This window comes from Thamnophis elegans, chromosome 7 (assembly GCF_009769535.1).
Source record: "Thamnophis elegans isolate rThaEle1 chromosome 7, rThaEle1.pri, whole genome shotgun sequence".
Taxonomy (NCBI): Eukaryota; Metazoa; Chordata; class Lepidosauria; order Squamata; family Colubridae; genus Thamnophis; species Thamnophis elegans.
This window is the reverse complement of record NC_045547.1, coordinates 42,492,598-42,512,080: the sequence shown is the minus strand read 5'-3', so window position 1 is coordinate 42,512,080 and position 19,483 is coordinate 42,492,598. Positions and strand designations below refer to the sequence as shown.

The following is a 19,483-nucleotide window of genomic DNA, read 5'->3' as shown; positions in this document are numbered from 1 at the left end:
TATTGGGCACACGTGTAGGACTTACTTTCTGAGTAGGTTGTATTTCCAGGGAAACACAATAGATCGATAGACAGACAGATAGACAGACTGACAGGCTCTCTTGTCTCATGAGAAATTTCTGCACAGTATATGGGCTAGAGCGTCCCAACTCCAGATGAGAGACGCCACAGAGTAAGTAAATCTTTATTACGGTCAAAGATTTACTTACTTACTTACTTACTTACTTACTTACTTACTTACTTACTTACTTACTTGAGATGCCATAGAAGGTTGTAGAGAATTACAGGGTTAAGATCCTGACTGACAGGTAGGTACTAGCCAATCAACCAGATATGATGGGAATAAATCAGAATTCAGCAGTGGTGATAGATGTAGCTATGCCAACAGACAGCAACAACAGCAAAAAGGAGTATGAGATGATGGAGAAATACCAGGGCCTGAAGGAGGAACTAGAGAGAATGTGGAAAGTAAACACAAAAGTGGTCCCAATAATGGTAGGGGCACTCAGGGTGGTGACTTCTAAACTGGGAGAGTGGCTTCAACAGATCCCAGGAACGACATCAGAGTTGTCCAAAAGAGTGCAGTGCTAGATACAACTAAGTGCTGCACAGAACCCACAAACTCTCAAGCCTCTAGTACAGAACCTAAATTGAGGAACATACATACCACCCATAGGGGTAAGAAAGGAATTTACACACATACATATGTGTGTGTGTGTGTGTGTGTGTGTGTGTGTGTGTGTGTGTTCGTGCGCGCACACACACTTTTAAAATGTAACTTCTAATTGAAATGATTTTGTTCAGACTGTTAAATCCAAATTTATCGAACTTGGGTAGCTTTAATAAATTTGAAATAAACAAGTTATTTAAATAGCTTTAAAATAATCTTTATTAACATGCTATGTTGTGTTAATCAGTTTAACTTGCATTCTTACACCCATATTTTAAACCATATTGTAAATAGCTACCATTCTTTAATTAACCCAGATTAAATATCACAGATTGTTAAACTCCTTGCAAGAATTGCATTTTCACAGTTCATTAACATAAAATGTCATTGCTTTTTATGGTTACGTGATTTGAACACAGACATAGGTGTTCATTAAAGGATTCATGGATTCATATGTACAAGATGAAACAATGTAATTGTTTTACTTTTTTCTGCAGAAGGGACTCGGGGAATATGGGGTTTCCCTTTGGGACGCTATTTGAAAGAAGAGGGATGGTTCTGTGGTCGAAATGCTAGAATGGCTGCCTGTTTGGTATGGATTCCTTTTTTCTGCTTCTGTTTGACTTGCAAATTCATAGCTTTGGAACAGAATTCAGGATGTGTTGAATAATATAGATCATGGTGTATCAATTAACAAAAATAGTGATCATTTGTTTTTAAAAAAATGCATATTGTGTCTCTGTAATATTGAAACAATGGACACTGGTAAAAAAGAACCAAAACTGATTGAGTTGAATCCATATTTTATTAAGTTTAGAGGAGAAATGCTAATATAAAAGAAGAGAATTAAGGAAAAATTCAGTAAAAATGCAGTACATTTGCCAATTTCATTAGTCTTTACTGGTTCTAATACCTACATAGTGACTAAGATGGTCTTTTCAGTGCAGGATGAGATCTCTGGTATCTTTTTCATAGAACAGCTCTATATATCCATAATGTGGTTACCCGATAATTAGATAACCATAGTTTACTTCATCCTACTTTCTGGGTTTGCACCAGATAGAGAACTCTATAAATTATAAAGGGGTTTGGTAAATATGCTAGGCTACATGCAATTGACTATTGTGTTGCTCACTGGACACAGCTGAATTTTTTTTAATATGTACTATGTATTCATTTGCACCTTACATTATCATAGCATGGTGACAAGCCATGAAATGCATTCAGATTTTCAAACAAATTTATTTTGAGCGTCTGTTCTTCTGACACTTAAATCCTCTCCCTAGTTAGATTCAAATTCATATGACTCATTAGCATTTTCACAAAAGCTAACTATAAATCATAATGGGGTAGCAGAATGTTAAACAAATCAGAGATTAGGTTTGCTTTGCTGCTTCTGATTGCAATACTACCCTGTCTTGAAACATCTTTCCTATGAACCAAATGCTTATTTAATCCTTGTGTGATCCTCTTATATACTTCAATCTTTGCCCCTTTGACTTGCTCATCCTCTGCCTCCGTTTTCATAATTCCAGCAAGTGCATTCAAGCGGCTGTTGCTTTCTTTGCACTTAGCTTTTTTTTCCCCTTCAGCAGCCTGATCAGAATAAAGATACATTCCTTTTCTCCTCCCATCGCATTGTTCTCTTCTACATTTTTTTTATATTGGATGTGCTTTTAGAGATACCATGTTATCATTGACCTTGTATTTACACAATAAAAATATATAACTAATAATAGCAATATAGTAGGATAATTCCATATTTCTTTATGTGGAATATATGTTTAGTAATGTAATAAATTATTCTTTTGGCAGAATGTCTATGGAGATTCTCAGTCATCCAGGTCATGGTTATCCCAAAGATGTTTTTTCAAGAGGCAACTGTACTTTCTGGTTTTTCTCTGAAGACAGTTCTTCAGCTCTGACTTCTTTTGGCAGATAATTGAACTATTATTGATTCATGCAATGCATGAATAGCACCTCCTGTCAGCATTAGTATTTGAAGGGTTCTGGAGTGTTCCTCAAACAATTCCTATCTAAAAACTGAACAAAAAGTCTTGGAACACAAAATTTACTTATTGTTTAAAGTAATTCTATGGATCTGGTAAAAGTTTTTTTTATTCATGTTCTCTGTTCTCAGTTTCTACATATCTCAGTGTTCTTAGTTTTTCTTAAAGTATATCCTTTTCTAGAGTTTTTTCTTTTTTTCTTTTTTTATTCTTAGCATCTTTAAAATTCGGAGGTTTTCCCAAGCTAGGTAAGATATCTCTGTTTGACATAGACAGTGCCATATTTGGCAAATATTTACCAGGAAGGACTGCAAATCATTCAGTAAAGAAAATTAAACACACACACACACACATACACACATCCATTTTCAAAGTTGTGAAGCATCTATACTGCTCAAAGGATCAATGTAGTTGCCTTGAGACCATCCCAGATCTTCTTAGCATATTTCATATGGATAATTGAAGGGAAGAACATGGCCAAAGAAAATGTATTTAAAAAATACTTCATTTGTGAAAAAATTTACATCACCTAATATTTATATTGATAGAAACGGAATTTTCTAAACTCTGCCCACAGCTTGGAATTTAATCCTAATTTCAGCCAGCCATCCTTCCGAATTCAGTTAAATTAGGGCCCAGATTTCTGGGGGACATATGCTGACTTGTAAACTTCTCAGAGAGTGCTGTAAAGCACTATGGAGAGGTATATAAGTCGAAGTACTATTGCTATTTCAGTTATACATTTTTATAGCTAGAATTAGGGTTGGTTTAAAATCACACTGGCAGACTTCTTCTAAAAGTATCTCATAATTATCATTGGTAGTCATTAGTTAAAGCAGAACTATTCTGTTTGATTGAAATATTGTTACCGCTTCCAACAAGGACATCTCCTTCAGTCTACCTGAGAACAGAAAGGAACTTGCCTTTGAATAACCAAAAATCCTAAAATGTATAATAAGCCATGTGGCAATTCTGAAATACAAGAGAAGCTGCTAATTTATGTGGGTAGTATTTTAATGAGAAATCTCCTTATTTAACTAACTAAGCCAAAGCTAAAGATATATAAAATAATATATTGAGAAAAAAGGAAAATGTAATAAAGAAGGCAAAAATCATACCCATAGAATTTTAAATACAGTCAAGTTATTTTGATTGGCTAAGATACCTACTAATTATCTCCTAAAATAACTTTCCCCAAATAGTTATAGTTAGGGACTACAGCTCTTCTGTTGACTTTGTTACCATATTACACATGCAGAAAATCGCCAGTAGGTTTTTATATATGCATAAAACATGGTTTTAAGCTTTAAACCAACTCCGTCCAAAAGTTCCTTTTCTCTGAAGAGAGTGGTTGCAAGATTGTGGCTGCAGCACTCGGGTTGGAGAGAAAGAGAGTAGTTGTAGATATATTTTCTAAGGACCAGATTTTTTTTTTACAAGCACTGAAACCAGGCTGTGAACCATATTTTGGAAAACAGTCCTAAATAGTTCTTAAGTCTTAGCATGTATTCATTTCAGAAGATGGCTGAAGAGAGATTACCTGGATCTCCTGACTGGATATTCATATGCATTCCTGTTTGTTGTTTCTTTGACTTTTTCTATTTTTGTTTTGAACACTATGCTCAGATTTTAAAATTGGGAAGATAATTAAAAGCTATCCTTTTTGGAAAGACTATCAATATCTTTGCCCATTCAAAGTAAATATTTTATCTCTCTGTGTAGCCAACAAATTGCAAATTGTCTAATGGCTAAATTATATCTTCTTAATAACACTTGCTGGACTTATAAAAAGTTTATTTTTTTACTGATGTACCATTGTGTATGATTACATAGAAGGATTTGTGTGGGAGGGGGGGGACAATAACTGAATTCTATTCATTTTGGCCTCTCAATATCTTAACAAATATTTTAGGAGCATTGTTCTGCCATTTTAAACAGTAGGATATTATTGTGCATTTCTTTAATGTGTATCATATCTCTAACTATGAATGTGGCGCAGTAGAGAAAATAGGAAGGAGGAAGTTGCTTTAAAATTGTATAATTATGTGTTAGATTTTTTAAAGAGTAAAAGCTGTATGAATTTTAACAGTTTATGTAAAGTTTTTAACTGGCAAGATGCAGAAAGTAAAAATATAATCTCATGAGATTTGTCAGTAAAAGTATTTGAATGATATTGACATTCATTCAGTGATCATTGTTCATATTTTATATATAATTGCGAGAATGGGAAATCAAAGGAAACTTGGAAACAAAAGCATAATAAAAGTGAATATATGCATATAAGAAGAGTAAGATGTGAAATAAATCAGGCAATTAACAACTGTGGAATGTTGCTATTTTTCAAGCAAATGTGTGGATGCCAATCAGAATCTAGTGAAACAAGTAGGGAACTTTATAACTGTATATACCACATGTTATGTACAGAGGAAAAAGTTCCTATTCACATTATACTAGTTTGGATACTCCTTCCATGTGAAAAGCTGACACAATCTGGTTTGGATCAAAAGTTAAGTGCAAAATGCTAAAGCCCCCAGGGTCTTAATTTTGTTCATCCATCAACTTCTGATTTTTTTTAAAAAAATCAACAGAAGTGTGAAATAGAAAAAGGATGCTGGTACTTTTTAAGAGTCGATTTAATGACCTGACTTCTTTTAAAAGTGCCAGTTAAGATAAAGCTATATTACTGGCTGTTTTGGTTTCTTACTGCTTGCTTCAGTTTTATTTGTTCCTAATGCTTTTTCCCCCCTTGAGAACTGCTCAGAACTAGTTTAAAATGAATAATAAATAAATATTTCCCCTAATTGCAGTAATGAAGCTGCATGGAAACCTTAAGAAATAAATAATAAATATATTTTTCTGGATTGCACAAAATCCTGAAAACAGTGCAACTGCTTTTGTTACCAGTAGAGAATTTTGAGTTTACAGTTGTATAGAATTTAAAGCAATTCTTCAGAATCATTTGCAAATCATGCACAGCCCTGGTTTGTAGCGTTTGTTACTAAAGTCCAAAAGAAACTTCCTAACTTCCTTTCTATGTTTCAAGTGTGAAAAAGCATAATAATTGAATGAAATGAATTTAGAGTTAGAATTAGAGTCAGTAAGGTAGAGACCTGCAGAGATAGTATCTAATATTAGCATAGAGATTGTGGATTGATGTTCTATTTTATTAAGTTGATATATTAATGAGGAGACATTGATACATTATTTTGTAATTTTGCAGAAGTGAATTGGTATCCTGCTTTAATCTAATAATGTTTATTTCATTATTGCACATTTCAAACTATATTATCATTTTAAGGTCATATCTTCCAAATGTATGTACTGTTGACTTTACTGAATATGAATTAGGAAAACGAGAGACTAAAATTAATTGTTCACTAGGTTTGGAAAAAAATATTACGTATAAAATAAACAGCTTAGTATCATCTTGGCTTTTTGCAGAAGAAAGTATTGTGTGTGTGTGTGTGTGTGTGTGTGTGTGTGTGTAATATATATATTACAAACACAAATATTATATTTTTAAATATAAAGTGATTACATCTTTAAAGAAGCATTTTAATATATAGTTTGATAAAATATTTTTTATTTCATGGTCTGCTTATTTATAAAGTTTATCTAAATGAATAAATACCTTAATTTCTTTTTAAAGGCTCTGGAAAGAGTTGCAGTTGGTCAGATGGTAAGTAATATCTGTTTAACATTCTAATGACAGTTATTTTCTTTCTTTGAATACTTTGAACACATGATATTATGTTGAAGTTTGTAATTTGCTAGAATGGAATAGCTGGCAAACAGTAAAGCTTGAACTGGAGATAGATTGATATTTTGAATCATCAGCACCGTGACATTTTCTGGCCTTCCTTATGATAAAATAATTTAGCTGAATAATTTGTTCAGTTAATTAAGAATGACTAAAATAGAAAGAACATAGAGATAATCCTCAGTTAACAAGTTCCTTAATTGGAACTGGAATTTCCATTGCTAAACGATGTCCTAAAGAATGAAGTCATGTAATCACACTACTTAGCAGTGGAAATTCTGGCAGTCCTACTTCCCATCATTAAGCAAGGATATCACTTGTCATTTACAACTTTCTGCTGGCTTTCTCATTGACTTTGCTTGTTGGAACTGGCCAAAGATGTTTGCAAATGGGGAGGTACATATATGAGTCAATTTTTTCAATGCCTCATAAGTTTGAATGGTCACTGTGAACAAGTAGCTATTAAGCAAGAAACATCTGTATATTAAATCAATATAAATGATTTGTGAGTCTTATTTCATTGCAGTATCCATGTTTAAAATCAATCCTGATTGATTGGGTTGAGGATAGTATAGTATTACAATTTGATTATTATTATTTTGAATATTAAAAAACCCTTAATTTTTGAACAGTAAATGAATTAAGGTACAAGAATGTTATATTGATCTTTTAAAAATTCGTATTTTATAGTTCAACAAGAATAGATGACTTACCTGCAAGTGGTTCTCCATTCATTTTCTCTGTTCCAGAGATCTTTGAAATTGGACCTCATCTGATTATGTTACATTGGAATGTCTTATTTGGTAGCACTCTTGTGTCAATTTGCCAATCACTCAGGCTAGGAATTCTTTCTAAATAATTATCCCAAGAAGATCATACAGGTTCATTTTCTGTGTTGAATTGTAGTGCATGTCCTTATTAAGAAAAGAAGCCAACACTTCAAATAGAATATATATAGTAACTCAGGTTCATTCCTGAAGTGCAAATGATTATGGAATAAGTTCAGACTCACTTAATTTGACACGTTCTTGTACATGTTTATTAATATAGATATATAGTTACATGGAGAAATAAATATAAGAACACCTATATTCTAGAGATTTAATAGCTATCTCTTAAGGTGAATTGTTTGCATTTGGATTCTTTCAGATTTTCCTGTAATGTAGTAAAAGTTTATAAATTGTTTCTTTAAATGAATATGCTTGTCATCTCTAATTTTATAACTGGGGAGCTGCCTGTATTTCCTTATAATGTGGTGCTGCTGTTTTCATAAGAATGGTTACCAAATGTTTCTTTCTAGAATGAAATAGCATTAATTTAAAGCTAGATTATTCATCATCTAAGTCATATTCCAACATTTAACCAGAAACACACTGGTTGAAATGGCTTCCTAATCTTGGCTAAAACTCCCAATAATTCATTTTTCAAAATATTATTCTTTCATTTCTGAAAATATAACAATAGTAAAAATTTGGAAGCATTTACTTTGATTTGCTACAAATGCTAGATGTTGGCAGGACTCTAAATATTCTTTCTTTTTAAATCAACAGCTAAATTTCTTTTATGTAAATAAGTACTGCATCATTTTTCATCCCTTTTAAAATATGTGCATAAACTGAGTCTTCAGTTCTCCAGGTTTATAAACCATTGTGTTCCTATTACAAAGCTATAGATCTTGATGGAATTTATATAGGATGGATTTGACCCTGAATTTTAAGAAGGCTAAAAATAGTCTTTCCTAGATATTCTTTAATACTTTGCATTGTTTTAGAAACAAAATACTGTTTGTACCAAGGAGAGAAGATGAAGTTGTTAAGGAGAAAAAAAGGACACTTATTTGCAAAGTATTTTCCCCTGATTTTAGGGAGATTAAATGAGTTCATTTTCTGTGGTCCAACCTAAATACCTATTATCATAATTTGATCTAGATGGCTTTGTCATTCTTATAGCTTTCTTTTCAATTCTGCGCAACTTTTTCTGCTGGTTGTGCTTATTTTTCCGCTTGGCAGTAATATATTCACAGAGCAATATTTTATTTTAGTAATAAGAAACTTCCTAGGAACATTAGATGAAATAAATACAAATACTGGTTGAAGATACACAATAATTGTTGCTGTTTTATTTGTGGTGTATGGTTGCAGCTTTACTTCTTGTTCTTTGATTTGTTCTAGCTACCCACAGAATCTTTGTTTTATCGGGCTGTGCTGCAGGTTATTGTAGAAGAATGTTATGGCATCAAGAGAAGGTAATATGCTGCAATTTTATATTTTGTTGTATAAACAGAACATTTGCTTCTTGTTGATGTTGAAATCTAAAAGAAAAGCTATTTTTTGTTTTTTGTCTATTTGAAAAAAATCTATCTGTCAATTTGACTTTGGCTTTGTCAACAAGCTAACCTTTTGAAATCTGATTTCATTCTGTACTATCCCAGAAGAGAATATACGTGCCTCATGGTTGAACTGTAGAGTTGTAATTATTATCATTCTCACTGAAGACTGAGAATTTAGTTTTAGAACACAGAGAAGTAATCCCTTAAGTAAACACTTAACCATAGACCATAAACCTCTAATTGTGCAAGTGTAGAAGTTCTGCACTTCTCTAGACCTTTTCTTGACTTGCCTTCATCAAACTGAGTTTGCAATACTGCCAATATATGCTTTTAGTATGTACAATGCTACAGTCCTTTAATCAGCACAGCTGTAGGTTAGCTGATAAAATGGTAGGAAGCTAGCTTGTACTGAGTGAAAATGGCAGTGATTCTCCAGAATTTCATACTAGTATCTGTTTCAGACTTATCAAAACTGGCCAGATACTAAATCTCTCTCTCTCTCTGTATGTGTGTAGAGAGAGGGGGCAAGAAAGAGAATGAGAATGAGAGAGAGAGTCTTTCTTCACTGCAGAATTGTTCTTCATGTACTGAGTGTCTCTGTGTGTGTCCTGTTGGAAAAATAACAAAAGAAATAATTTGTCATTTCAGTGATCGTAATATTGGAAAAGTATATTCTAAATCATCTTCATTTTTGGATTACGTTAGAATTTCCTTGAAAAAACTTGAACTAGATGAATCAAAGGTAAATATCTGGTTATAAATTGAAATTCATATAGTGAACCCACTATAGAATATTTCAGTGATTTGTTTGGTCATATAAATTATGTTGAGATCAACATGTAATTTTGCAAATGCTGGCAATTAAATCTAAGTTACATATAATAATCATTGCCAAATTCTAACAGGTTAATATTTACAGCTTATAAGAGCCGTGATGGCGCAGTGGTTAGAATTCAGTACTGCAGGCTAACTCACTGCTCACTCCAGGAGTTTGATTCTCACAGGCTGAAGGTTGACCCAGCCTTCCACCCTTCCAAGATCGGTAAAATGAAGATCCAGGTTGTTGGGGGCAATAGGATGACCCTGTAAACTGTTTAGAGAGGGCTGTAAAGCACTATGAAGTGCTATTTCTATTACTATTTATCTGAGGATTTCCCCACTCTGCATTTAATCTACTGTAATTAAAAAGTAAAATGTTATAGATAAACGATGCTACAACAGCAATTACAGAAAACGTTGGGTCATTGCATACCCCATGCCAGTGCAATATGTATTCTAATTCAATGAAATTTTAAGCATTTATCAATATTTTTATACAGTTTGAAGTCATTCTGCTTCTCTGTCAAATCACAAGGAGAAAGTAGTAGTAGTAACAGTAATAATAGTGTACCTTATTGATTAGACAATTGATCATATCAAATACAAGAAAACAGGTAAATTCACTTTGATAAATGGTAGTAAAAAAGAAACAGGTGTGATGATATTTTAAAGAAAAGGAAATTCTTATGTTTCTTTTAGTTTATCAGCCTGTGATGTGAGTATGAGTTTTGCTACCATAATCTGTTATGAAAAATGATCTACTAAAAAAAGAAATATGCAAAATATACACATTGGAATAAGTATTCATGAAGGAAGTTATGATACCAACATTTGTTTTAGCAATGACTTAATGCATTGTGGTATTGCAAATTTTAAATGTAGTTACAGAGTGAAAAAGAATATTTGTAAAATGTTGACTTCTTTTTATACATAGATTGTCCTAAAACATTTAAAATATTTAGAATAATCTATCTGTACATGTTTGCATTGAGCTCTCTCAATTCTACCTGAGTTTTAGAAATATGTTGCTCCTAGGACTACACATTTCCCTAATACAATGGATATTAATAATGCCCATAGCTATTAACTTCTCACTAGCCCTGTCGGAAAGTCTATTTTTTCCATTTTTTCCAAAGAGACAACTTATTATATGATCCATAAGGATGATCTATCATTGCAACGTTTCCTTTTTTTCTCTCCTTTGGAATGACTATTAAAGAACACAGATGGCATCATTTATTCATGATGAAATGTCTTGATACATCTTTGGCCTTCTAGTATTTAGCCAAAGTGAATATAACTAAAATAGTCACATATTCTTAGACTTCATACCCGTACACTACTTAGACATTTTTTAAAACTATATGTTAAAACTATCTCAAATTCAGGGAATAGATGAAATCTCAGGGAAAAAATGTTTTTATCTTCCACTTATTTGTCTGCTTACTCAGCAGTAACAATGGCTTTTATTAAGTATATAAGATACAAATTGGCTTTTCAGCAGGAATTACTGTATGTCTACTTTATTTAAACTGGGTCCTGCACAGTATTTTATATACACATTCATATACTGTACATTTCTACAACTAATTAATGAGAAACAGCTGCAATTTTTTAAAAAACTTCAGTTTTTGCTGGTGAATTTTTTTTCAATAGCAATGGTGCAATTCTAACAATAGTTTACTCAGATATAAGCCTAGTCAAATTCAGTGGAACCTATTGTCAAGAAAACTTTAGTATGAAATTATTTGCAGCTGTTTAGAATTTGGTTTGCCTGCTTCTTGTTAGCTTGAGTTTTAATGCAAATAGCTAATCTAAATTATAATAAGCGTTTCAGTAAAAGTATTTATCAGGCGTTTTTGGACAAGACAATGTAGTTCCGTTGTCAAGTGAGATTATGAAAGGCTGATAGCATTGTGGTAAAATCTTTTATTTATGCAATATTTCAAGGATGGCTGTACTTTAAATATAAACTAACATTCAATGTTCATGATTCCAGTGCCAAATTTCAGTTTAATCTGACAGTTTTAACAGCTGTAATAGCTACATAAATCATCTGACAAACTACAGGCTTCAGTTTAAAGTAAGCAAACTGAAAATTTAGTAAGGTGTTGGTGAAGAAGGAACAAATCTCTGATAGATAAACATTCAAGATCAAATAAGCATAGACTTTTATTATTGGTATTTTTTCACTGTTAAAAGTTGATGACCTCTTTTATGTGAACATATTATGTCAACTTCTTGATAAAAATTGCATGTAACCTTTCTAAAGCTTTAGTAATTTGGAGATGCAAGGTTCTCCTTCAGTTCTTTAGAAGGTATTATATAGTTGCATGAAAAGATCATTCATTGAAGTTTACATCTGTTAGTTTAGGCATAGTGGACAGTTCTTGGATGTCCAAGAAGAATGGATTCAGTCATCATGTTCTTTACTTCCTGTGTGACTTGTTTTCTGTATCTCTATGTTTGAGCAGATCAGTTATGTCTAAAAATGTAGCTGGTGTAAACCATCATTTACTTCTAACCTAGAAATTTGGCTAAAAGTATAATTTCCAGATAAAATCAGTGCTAATTAAGAGATGGAGATGGAACAGCAGCACATTAATTGACTGTTATTATTGGATCACTGCATGAAAGCTTTTTGCTCTTCGCTTTTAATTTTTAAGTTTTGAATCTCAGTTATTCACTGAAAAAGAATTTCAAAACTATGTATATAATTATACAGTATATATAGTATATGCTCTGAGGTAGTACAGGTAAATGGTTAAAACAGCAAATACTTTCATTGCACCAATTTTATCACTGTTCGTGCTTCATGAATCTAACCAGGCACTAAGGTCTAGCCACAGATTTTCAAATTGATTGTTGATTTAAGCATTTAATAAGAAACTCTGCTTCTATTAATGTGACAAAATTGGACTTCCTTTTTTTTACAGTCATGCTATACTCAGTTTCATACTCAGTTTATAAATTACTATTACTATGTTCATTGAATATTCAGAAAATTACCTGTTTTTTTTTTTAAAAAAAATAGTGACATGGGAACATTCTGGTAAGACTGATAAAGTTGTACTGATTTGTAATAATTGCTGCATGTTTTAAAAATGCTCACAGATTAATGTCTTCATGATCTGATCTGATATATTTTCAGATACTAAAACTGGACTGTTTTTTGAACACTTTAAATATAGTCCCTTATATATTGTTATATCATTCCGAAAAAAATTAAGAAGCCATTATAATAAATTAGAAATTGTTGATTGTAAAATAATTGCTTTATTTTTGAACTGTTTTAATTATAAAAATAATTTTAGCATATGCCTGAGGCAAATGTTAGTTGCCATCACCAATGTTCTTGCTGTTGCAGATTTCAGACAGCCTCGTATTAGAATACCTTGAAAAATACAAGCATAGAATGAATGAACTGGAAGCTTTTAATATGGTAACATTGAAATATTGGGATATTTTTGCTAGCATGGCATGAATAACACTTGTGCTAATATTTTATGATGAAGTAAGTGTTTGTGTTTGATATTTTCTGTAAAGAAGGAAACAATTCAAATAATCTTTAACTAGGAGCATAGTCTGTTCCAAAATTATATTAACATTCATTGAGAACATATGAAGATTCTTTTTCTAGTCAAATAAATGTTAGGAATGTTTTGTTCTCCTTTTAATACATTACTTTGTTCAACTTTGAACAAAATTGCTGCCACTTAATTTTTCATGCTGAGTTACACCTCAGACCTACTAGGTAACAGATACCATATTTAATACTTTTTATAGACTTTGTTCACGATTATGCTGCTTTTTTAAAGATGTCCAATAAAATGGAATTGGCAAGAATTGGCAAGTTTGTTTTTAAAAATAAATATTCCATGTTCTTCAATAGATTTGGTAGGAAATGCAATTTTCTGTTCAGTAGTAAAACAATAAATGCCAAAAATGATTTCAGCAATTTTCCTGAAACAAAAATAATGTAGATGTTTTTATGTGCAGTCACAAAATATGGTAATTGTACAACATTTACATGATTACATTAAACAGTTAATAATTATTGCTAAACCCTGCTTTACCAAATATATCTTTTTGACAGCAGTTAAAATTGTTTTGGCCTAGCCACTTTGAAAATCCCGCTTAGTATCCTTTGGAGAGGTTTGATGAAAAAGTCATTCAGTTGACTCCCAGTCAACTAAACTTTTCGAGTCTAATTGAGAATATAATGTCTTTTATCTATTTCTAAAAGCCCTTTCTTAAATAGCCTTGCTTTTATGAATTAAATTAACAATCCAAATGAGATCAACATTTTGAAATGGATTGGAACTGATTCATACGTTTCTAATAATTAATATCCTTGAAGTAATGAGATCATACGAGAGTTTACCTTCAAATATTTAAATAAGAAATGTAAATCTGTGTTGTAGGTAGTATTTCTCTCTTCTTGAGTATGCGTTTTAGAAATGTGATTCAGTTGTATTTAAATTTTCAGCTGAAAGTTGTTCTAGGACCTTGCATAGAGGTGTTGATACTTCTAGATCGTCTCTGCTTTCTCAAAGAACAGGTAAGTCTTGGTGGATTTATCCATGATACAGGTTATTTTTAAAGTATTTGAAGCAAATCATGTCTCCTTCATATTAAAGAAACAAATAATTGTTTATGTCTGTTTGCCAAAATTTTAAAGTCCAATCTATCATATCCATCATTTAACAGCAAATGTTTTTATTTTGGGAAAATTTGCTGTAACAAAGTTTTTATGTAGTTTAAATTGCATGTTAAATTACTGCAGTATTTTAACTGCAGTAATATTGAAGTGATATTGCCTACATAGGAAACTTAATTATTAATGCTTGAAACAGTAAATGACTTTTGTGCAACTGTTTTCTTTAAAGACCTATATTTATGTTTCAAAAATATTTCTATACGTTGTGGATCCTAGATAATTTTTACTAAGTGATTGTAAAATTATTGTGTGAATTACTGATTACTCTAAATTAAGGATTTAAAGTTAAAGAACATACTTTCTTGATTATTATTCTGTCTGTGTATTACAGATTGTACTTCTGTGTCAAATACATTTGACAAGATTCATTCTACTTGATTCATGACTATTTGGGATTTATGCTACATGATTTGTGATATATTTGTAAATATATTTTCTATTGGCTTGAGTTGAAACCAATAAAGGCTTTTACACCAATCTTATTATTTAAGATTGTGAATAGTGACCATTAGACTTTTCCAGAGGTTGTCCAATTTTGCTTTGCTTTTTAACAATCTTCAAATATGTTGCATGGACTTTTGAATTCTGTCCCATTTTCTTCATTTGGTAAACATCCTCAGTTTCTCCATCAGATTTTTCTGTTTTGTATTCCATATTCTCCAATCTCTTTTCAATTCTGTCTGTCACAACTAATAGATTTTGAATTTCAAACATAATCATTTGCAATGTTACAGTTTCTTTTTCCTGCTCAGCCATTTTTTCAGTTTTGCAGACACTGCCACTATAGGGTTCAAGGCTATTTTAATAAACATCAAACAGGTTCATTTATTATCTTTCAAGTCAAAATGTTGTCTTCCCTCCAATAGCTAGTGATAGAACTTTCAAAAGGCACCTGTATAAACAACTTGTGCTCTTCCTACTATCACTGTCAGTAAACAAACTGAAAGAAACTTGAATCTCAAGTGATCAAAGAGAAAGAAGAAAAAACAATGTAGCCAGCCTCTAAGTGGCAGTGTAACTGCTTTTCCTCCTGTTGTTAAAACCCACTTTATAATCCTTCTTATTATCTTCTTTATATTTCAAGCTTAAGAAAGAAAAAAAAGCCCTTAAATGGAGATCAAAACCAATCCAATCAATCAAATCAAGCATTATAAAAAAGAAGAATTTTAATCCATAGGTGAAAGCAAAAGAGAAAAAAGAAGAAGAAAGAATTAATTCATTCAGTTTAAAAAATAGGGAGCCCCTGCAAAAGTTCCATCTGTAAAAAAAAAAAAAGAAACTGGATAACATACTAAGTTCAATGCAGATCAATCTCTCTGCCTACAGTCTTCTATCTTTAATCTTAAATTAATTTTTTTTTCTTGGGTAGTCTCTTCCTCTAATAATAAAATTTCCTCACCAATTCGACGCACTTTCTGCTTTCTTCCAATTTCAGCAGCTTCATTAGCTGCGTTTCTGTCACTGGAAAAAAAGGGCTATTCCTGGAGGTGCCCTTCACAATCACCATCTCTGCAGGACAGTTTAGGTCCAAATGGACTGTCCAGTGGCAGAAATTTGACTGCAATCTCGGAGCACCGAGATTGCACGTCGTGCCGTCGCAACATCAGCTCTCTTCCCGCCTCCATCTGAGAATATTGAAGTTCTGGTTTACTGCTGAAATTAAAAGCTATTTGAATTTTCAATACATAGTGGTATATTACTACTATTGTATTGAGTCCCCAGTTTGGTTCTCCATATGCAAAGTTTATGTTGGAGGAAAGTCATGTTAGTCTTTGGTGGCAAAAAAGTTGAGTCTAGCAGCACCAGAAGAAACCATTTTTGAAAAGTTTTTGTCTTGTTTTATTTATAACACAGGCTTTACCTTAGATTTCAATGAATTGCTAAATCTCAAGTTAATATCTTTTTTATATTTACTGATCAAATATTATTTTACAGGACAACATTGCCTGGTCTGGACTGGTAAAGTTATTTGATGCCATAAAATCCCCCAGATGCTATGCAGTTGTAGCTTTGAAGAAATAAGACTTTTCACATGCAGGATGAAGTAATACTTGGAAAAAAATATTGTAAATTTGTTTTGATTTTTACGACCATTTTACATGATTAAGAATTCCATTATTTGTGTATTTTTATTGCTAATATATTATGACAAATGAAATAAAAATAAAGTTTATCCTTTGTGCTGATGTATAAATTATTAACTTAACATAATACATAACAATCAATTGTGACCATATGCGGATATTTGAAGAGAAATACTTTACTTTCATAAAAATTCAGCAAAGAAATTTTAAAAAGATATAATATTTGTGAGTGTATTGTCTGATTAAAAGGGTGAAAATGACATATCAATAGGTAGGAAAAGGAATGTCATAATTCCAATTTGGTCAAAAAGTTTTGCCTTTCAACTTGTCTTCAGAAACACTCACTCATGGACATCTATTGGAGGGGTGGAAATGTTGAAAAATCAAGATGGTGGCTGCAGTTGCATGATTAAAGCCCTGTATCCACTTTGTATACATTGCATATGTCACTCCCTTAAAAAGGGGCACAGACTTTGATCCCATGATCACAGCTACCATCTTCGTTCTTTAAATTATTCCTGATATTCCTACTCTTATTTCTGAAATCTTAATATTGCACCATGTTAGCCTTACACAGGAAGAAAAGTTATAACATAGTAGGCTTTGAAGAGATATGGGATAACTGCAGAACAATTTTTATGAGAGAGCGTTATTTTGCCTTATTTTCATTCTCCTTTTGCAAACATCACTTTAGTATTACAAATATAATCAATGCTCATGAATGTAAATGAATATGAATGTAAAAAGAAGAGAATGATCTTGTAAATATTTCCAAGCATATTTCTAAGAACTGGGAGGTCTTTTTATTTTGCACCCAGGTAATGGGATAATTTAACTGCCCCTCTGAATTGTCTATATTGGAGGGACCTAGTCTAAAAACCCTGCTTTTTAAAGCCTTAGGGGGGAAAAAAATCTCATGTTGAGTTCTTATCTCCATTCCAGGCTGAAGTAAATCATGGGCGATGCAGGAGCTGAGATCCTAGGTAGGGATCCTTACCAGTCTTTGCTTATTTCAGAAGTTCTTTGAGGTATCTTTCAAGTTTCTATAACAGATTGAAAGAACCACCCAGTTTTTCTTAAAGAGCTGGAATCAGATTAAGAGAAAGAAATGGTATACGAATACCTGTTCTCTGAACAAATCCGAGTCCCTGACTTCAGAGGAACCGTAGGCTTGGAAAACCACATGCTTGCTGAGTTTATGCTTGCTTAGCTGACCTGGTTACAAAACATTGGTGAGTAGCTAGTGATACAGTGCAGGGCTCTCATCTGCATACTGCTGAAGACTTTTTCTTCCCCTGGGTCCATGAAGTGGAATGAAGTATTCCAAATCCCTTTCCTGTGTCTTTCCCTCTCCTAATCTGTTTTCTGTATATGTGTTCTATATTCATGTAAAATATAATCCATATCTTGTATATTGAGATTAAATCCATGGAGGATTCCTATGATTTGTTAAAGATGTTACAATTAATCGTTTAAAAGTAAATGGTGGAAAATATTTGCTTTAATTTATTTTGATATGTATACATATACTCGGAGCTCTGGCAATTAAACTTTTTTTTCTGTTAACCTGAGGAATTTTACCAAGAAACTGGTCTTACTATGAGTAACTATGTTACTGAAATAATTGGGAAATGATGCATTTGTATAACAAGAACTCAGTAGATTGTGTAGATTGATTCATTCACTGATGGCCATGGGAAGATGGAATGGGAGGAAACATTGACTTAATTGTTCTTGCTACATGGTTTTTATGTTTTCATACCAGGAAGTTGTCCTGCAGTGGTTACTATTCAAGGCCGAATATTGGACCCTGTGAACTGACTCAGTAGTATTTGCAGGGATATGTACCGATAACAAAGGGAGAATAGCAAGTTTATTGAAATTTTGCTATATAAAATATTTATCTAAACTAAAGTATAACTGGACTCCATAGACCATATGAATGAGGCTTTATAGTTGATTTATGTTTATTTTAAGAAGCCTGCAAATTTTTGTCAGCGGGAAGTAAATGAGAAAGTGCACAGCTATTTTTATTGGATTTTTTCAAGATTTGATGTAGAACTGGGAAGTCACTATTTCCATGCATAAAATCTAATTTAAATACTATTAATGCGTTATTAATGTAAATATGTAAATTTATTAATGTTAATGATAACTTGCTAAAATCATTAGTTGCTGTGTAATAGTCCCACATTCATTATATACATATACATATATATGTATACATACATACATACATACATACATACATACATACATACATATATATATATATTTGTCTGTGTGTGTGTGTATGTCTTTCTTTCTCTCTCTGTATATGTTTGTCTATCTATCTACTGAGACTTTAAAAAGTTTTTGTCTGTTGGATTAACAAAAAGAATTAGCAATTCATTGTCTATATTTATATTTGTCATCACCACTTTTCTTATGGCAAAAAGACTCTCAGAGAAAGAGCCTCATACAGAGAAAAGAAAATATAGATGTTTTCATTTGTTAAGATACTGTAACTTTTTTTCTTTTGTAGATTGATCCAGAAGTGTGATAATGAAATTGCTAAATTCAAAGTGGAAAATTAATAAAAGAAAGCAGCTGGATTTTCAGAGAAAACTCTTTTTAGTTGTTTAATGATATTTAATGAATCTTCTATAACTTTTTGCTGTTGATTTAATCTGCTAGGTCTAGCCGATATAGGTTTTCCTTACATTTATTGAAGAAAATAGTAGTGTAGAATATACTTCAGTAATTATTCAGAAGACTTACTTTGGGATGCTTGAAAACAGCACTTCTTCAGAACAACATATTAGTCATTCCTCCTCCCCCCCCCCAAAAAAAAACAGGTCTGCTGCAATGATAGTTATGCATCAGTTAATATAGTCTTTGTATGAGAACTGCTGCCACTTCATTTTACCATAAAGTATTCACCTGAAACAAAGTTAGATTGACATGACTTTAAAATTTATGTTTAAGTATTTTGCATTAATCAAAATTATTTTTTGAAAAGGCAAACTGGACTGTTATTTTTCTTTTTTGAGGAAGAAGACTTCCTCAAAAAATCAGTCCAGTTACCTTTTCAAAAAATAAAAACCACTTTTG

At 32.0% G+C, this 19,483-nt stretch overlaps 1 protein-coding gene across 3 annotated transcripts in view; it reads left to right on the top strand.

The window, feature by feature from the left end:
• METTL25 (methyltransferase like 25) overlaps positions 1–16,485 on the top strand; it is a 31,265-nt gene extending 14,780 nt beyond the window's left edge. Inside the window, exons 6-12 of one of the 3 annotated variants that reach the window (XR_004255736.1) lie at positions 1,167–1,261; positions 6,328–6,357; positions 8,610–8,683; positions 9,416–9,509; positions 12,954–13,100; positions 14,076–14,147; positions 16,242–16,259. Coding sequence is in view for 2 of the 3 variants with exons in the window: in XM_032221255.1 (XP_032077146.1) it covers positions 1,167–1,261; positions 6,328–6,357; positions 8,610–8,683; positions 9,416–9,509; positions 12,954–13,028; positions 14,076–14,147; positions 16,242–16,328 (527 nt within the window). In the remaining variant the exon portion in view is untranslated. Of the gene's footprint in view, positions 1–1,166; positions 1,262–6,327; positions 6,358–8,609; positions 8,684–9,415; positions 9,510–12,953; positions 13,101–14,075; positions 14,148–16,241 lie in introns of all 3 variants that reach the window. The other 2 variants (XM_032221255.1, XM_032221256.1) reach the window with 2 other exon arrangements.
• Positions 16,486–19,483: the final 2,998 nt, after the last annotated feature.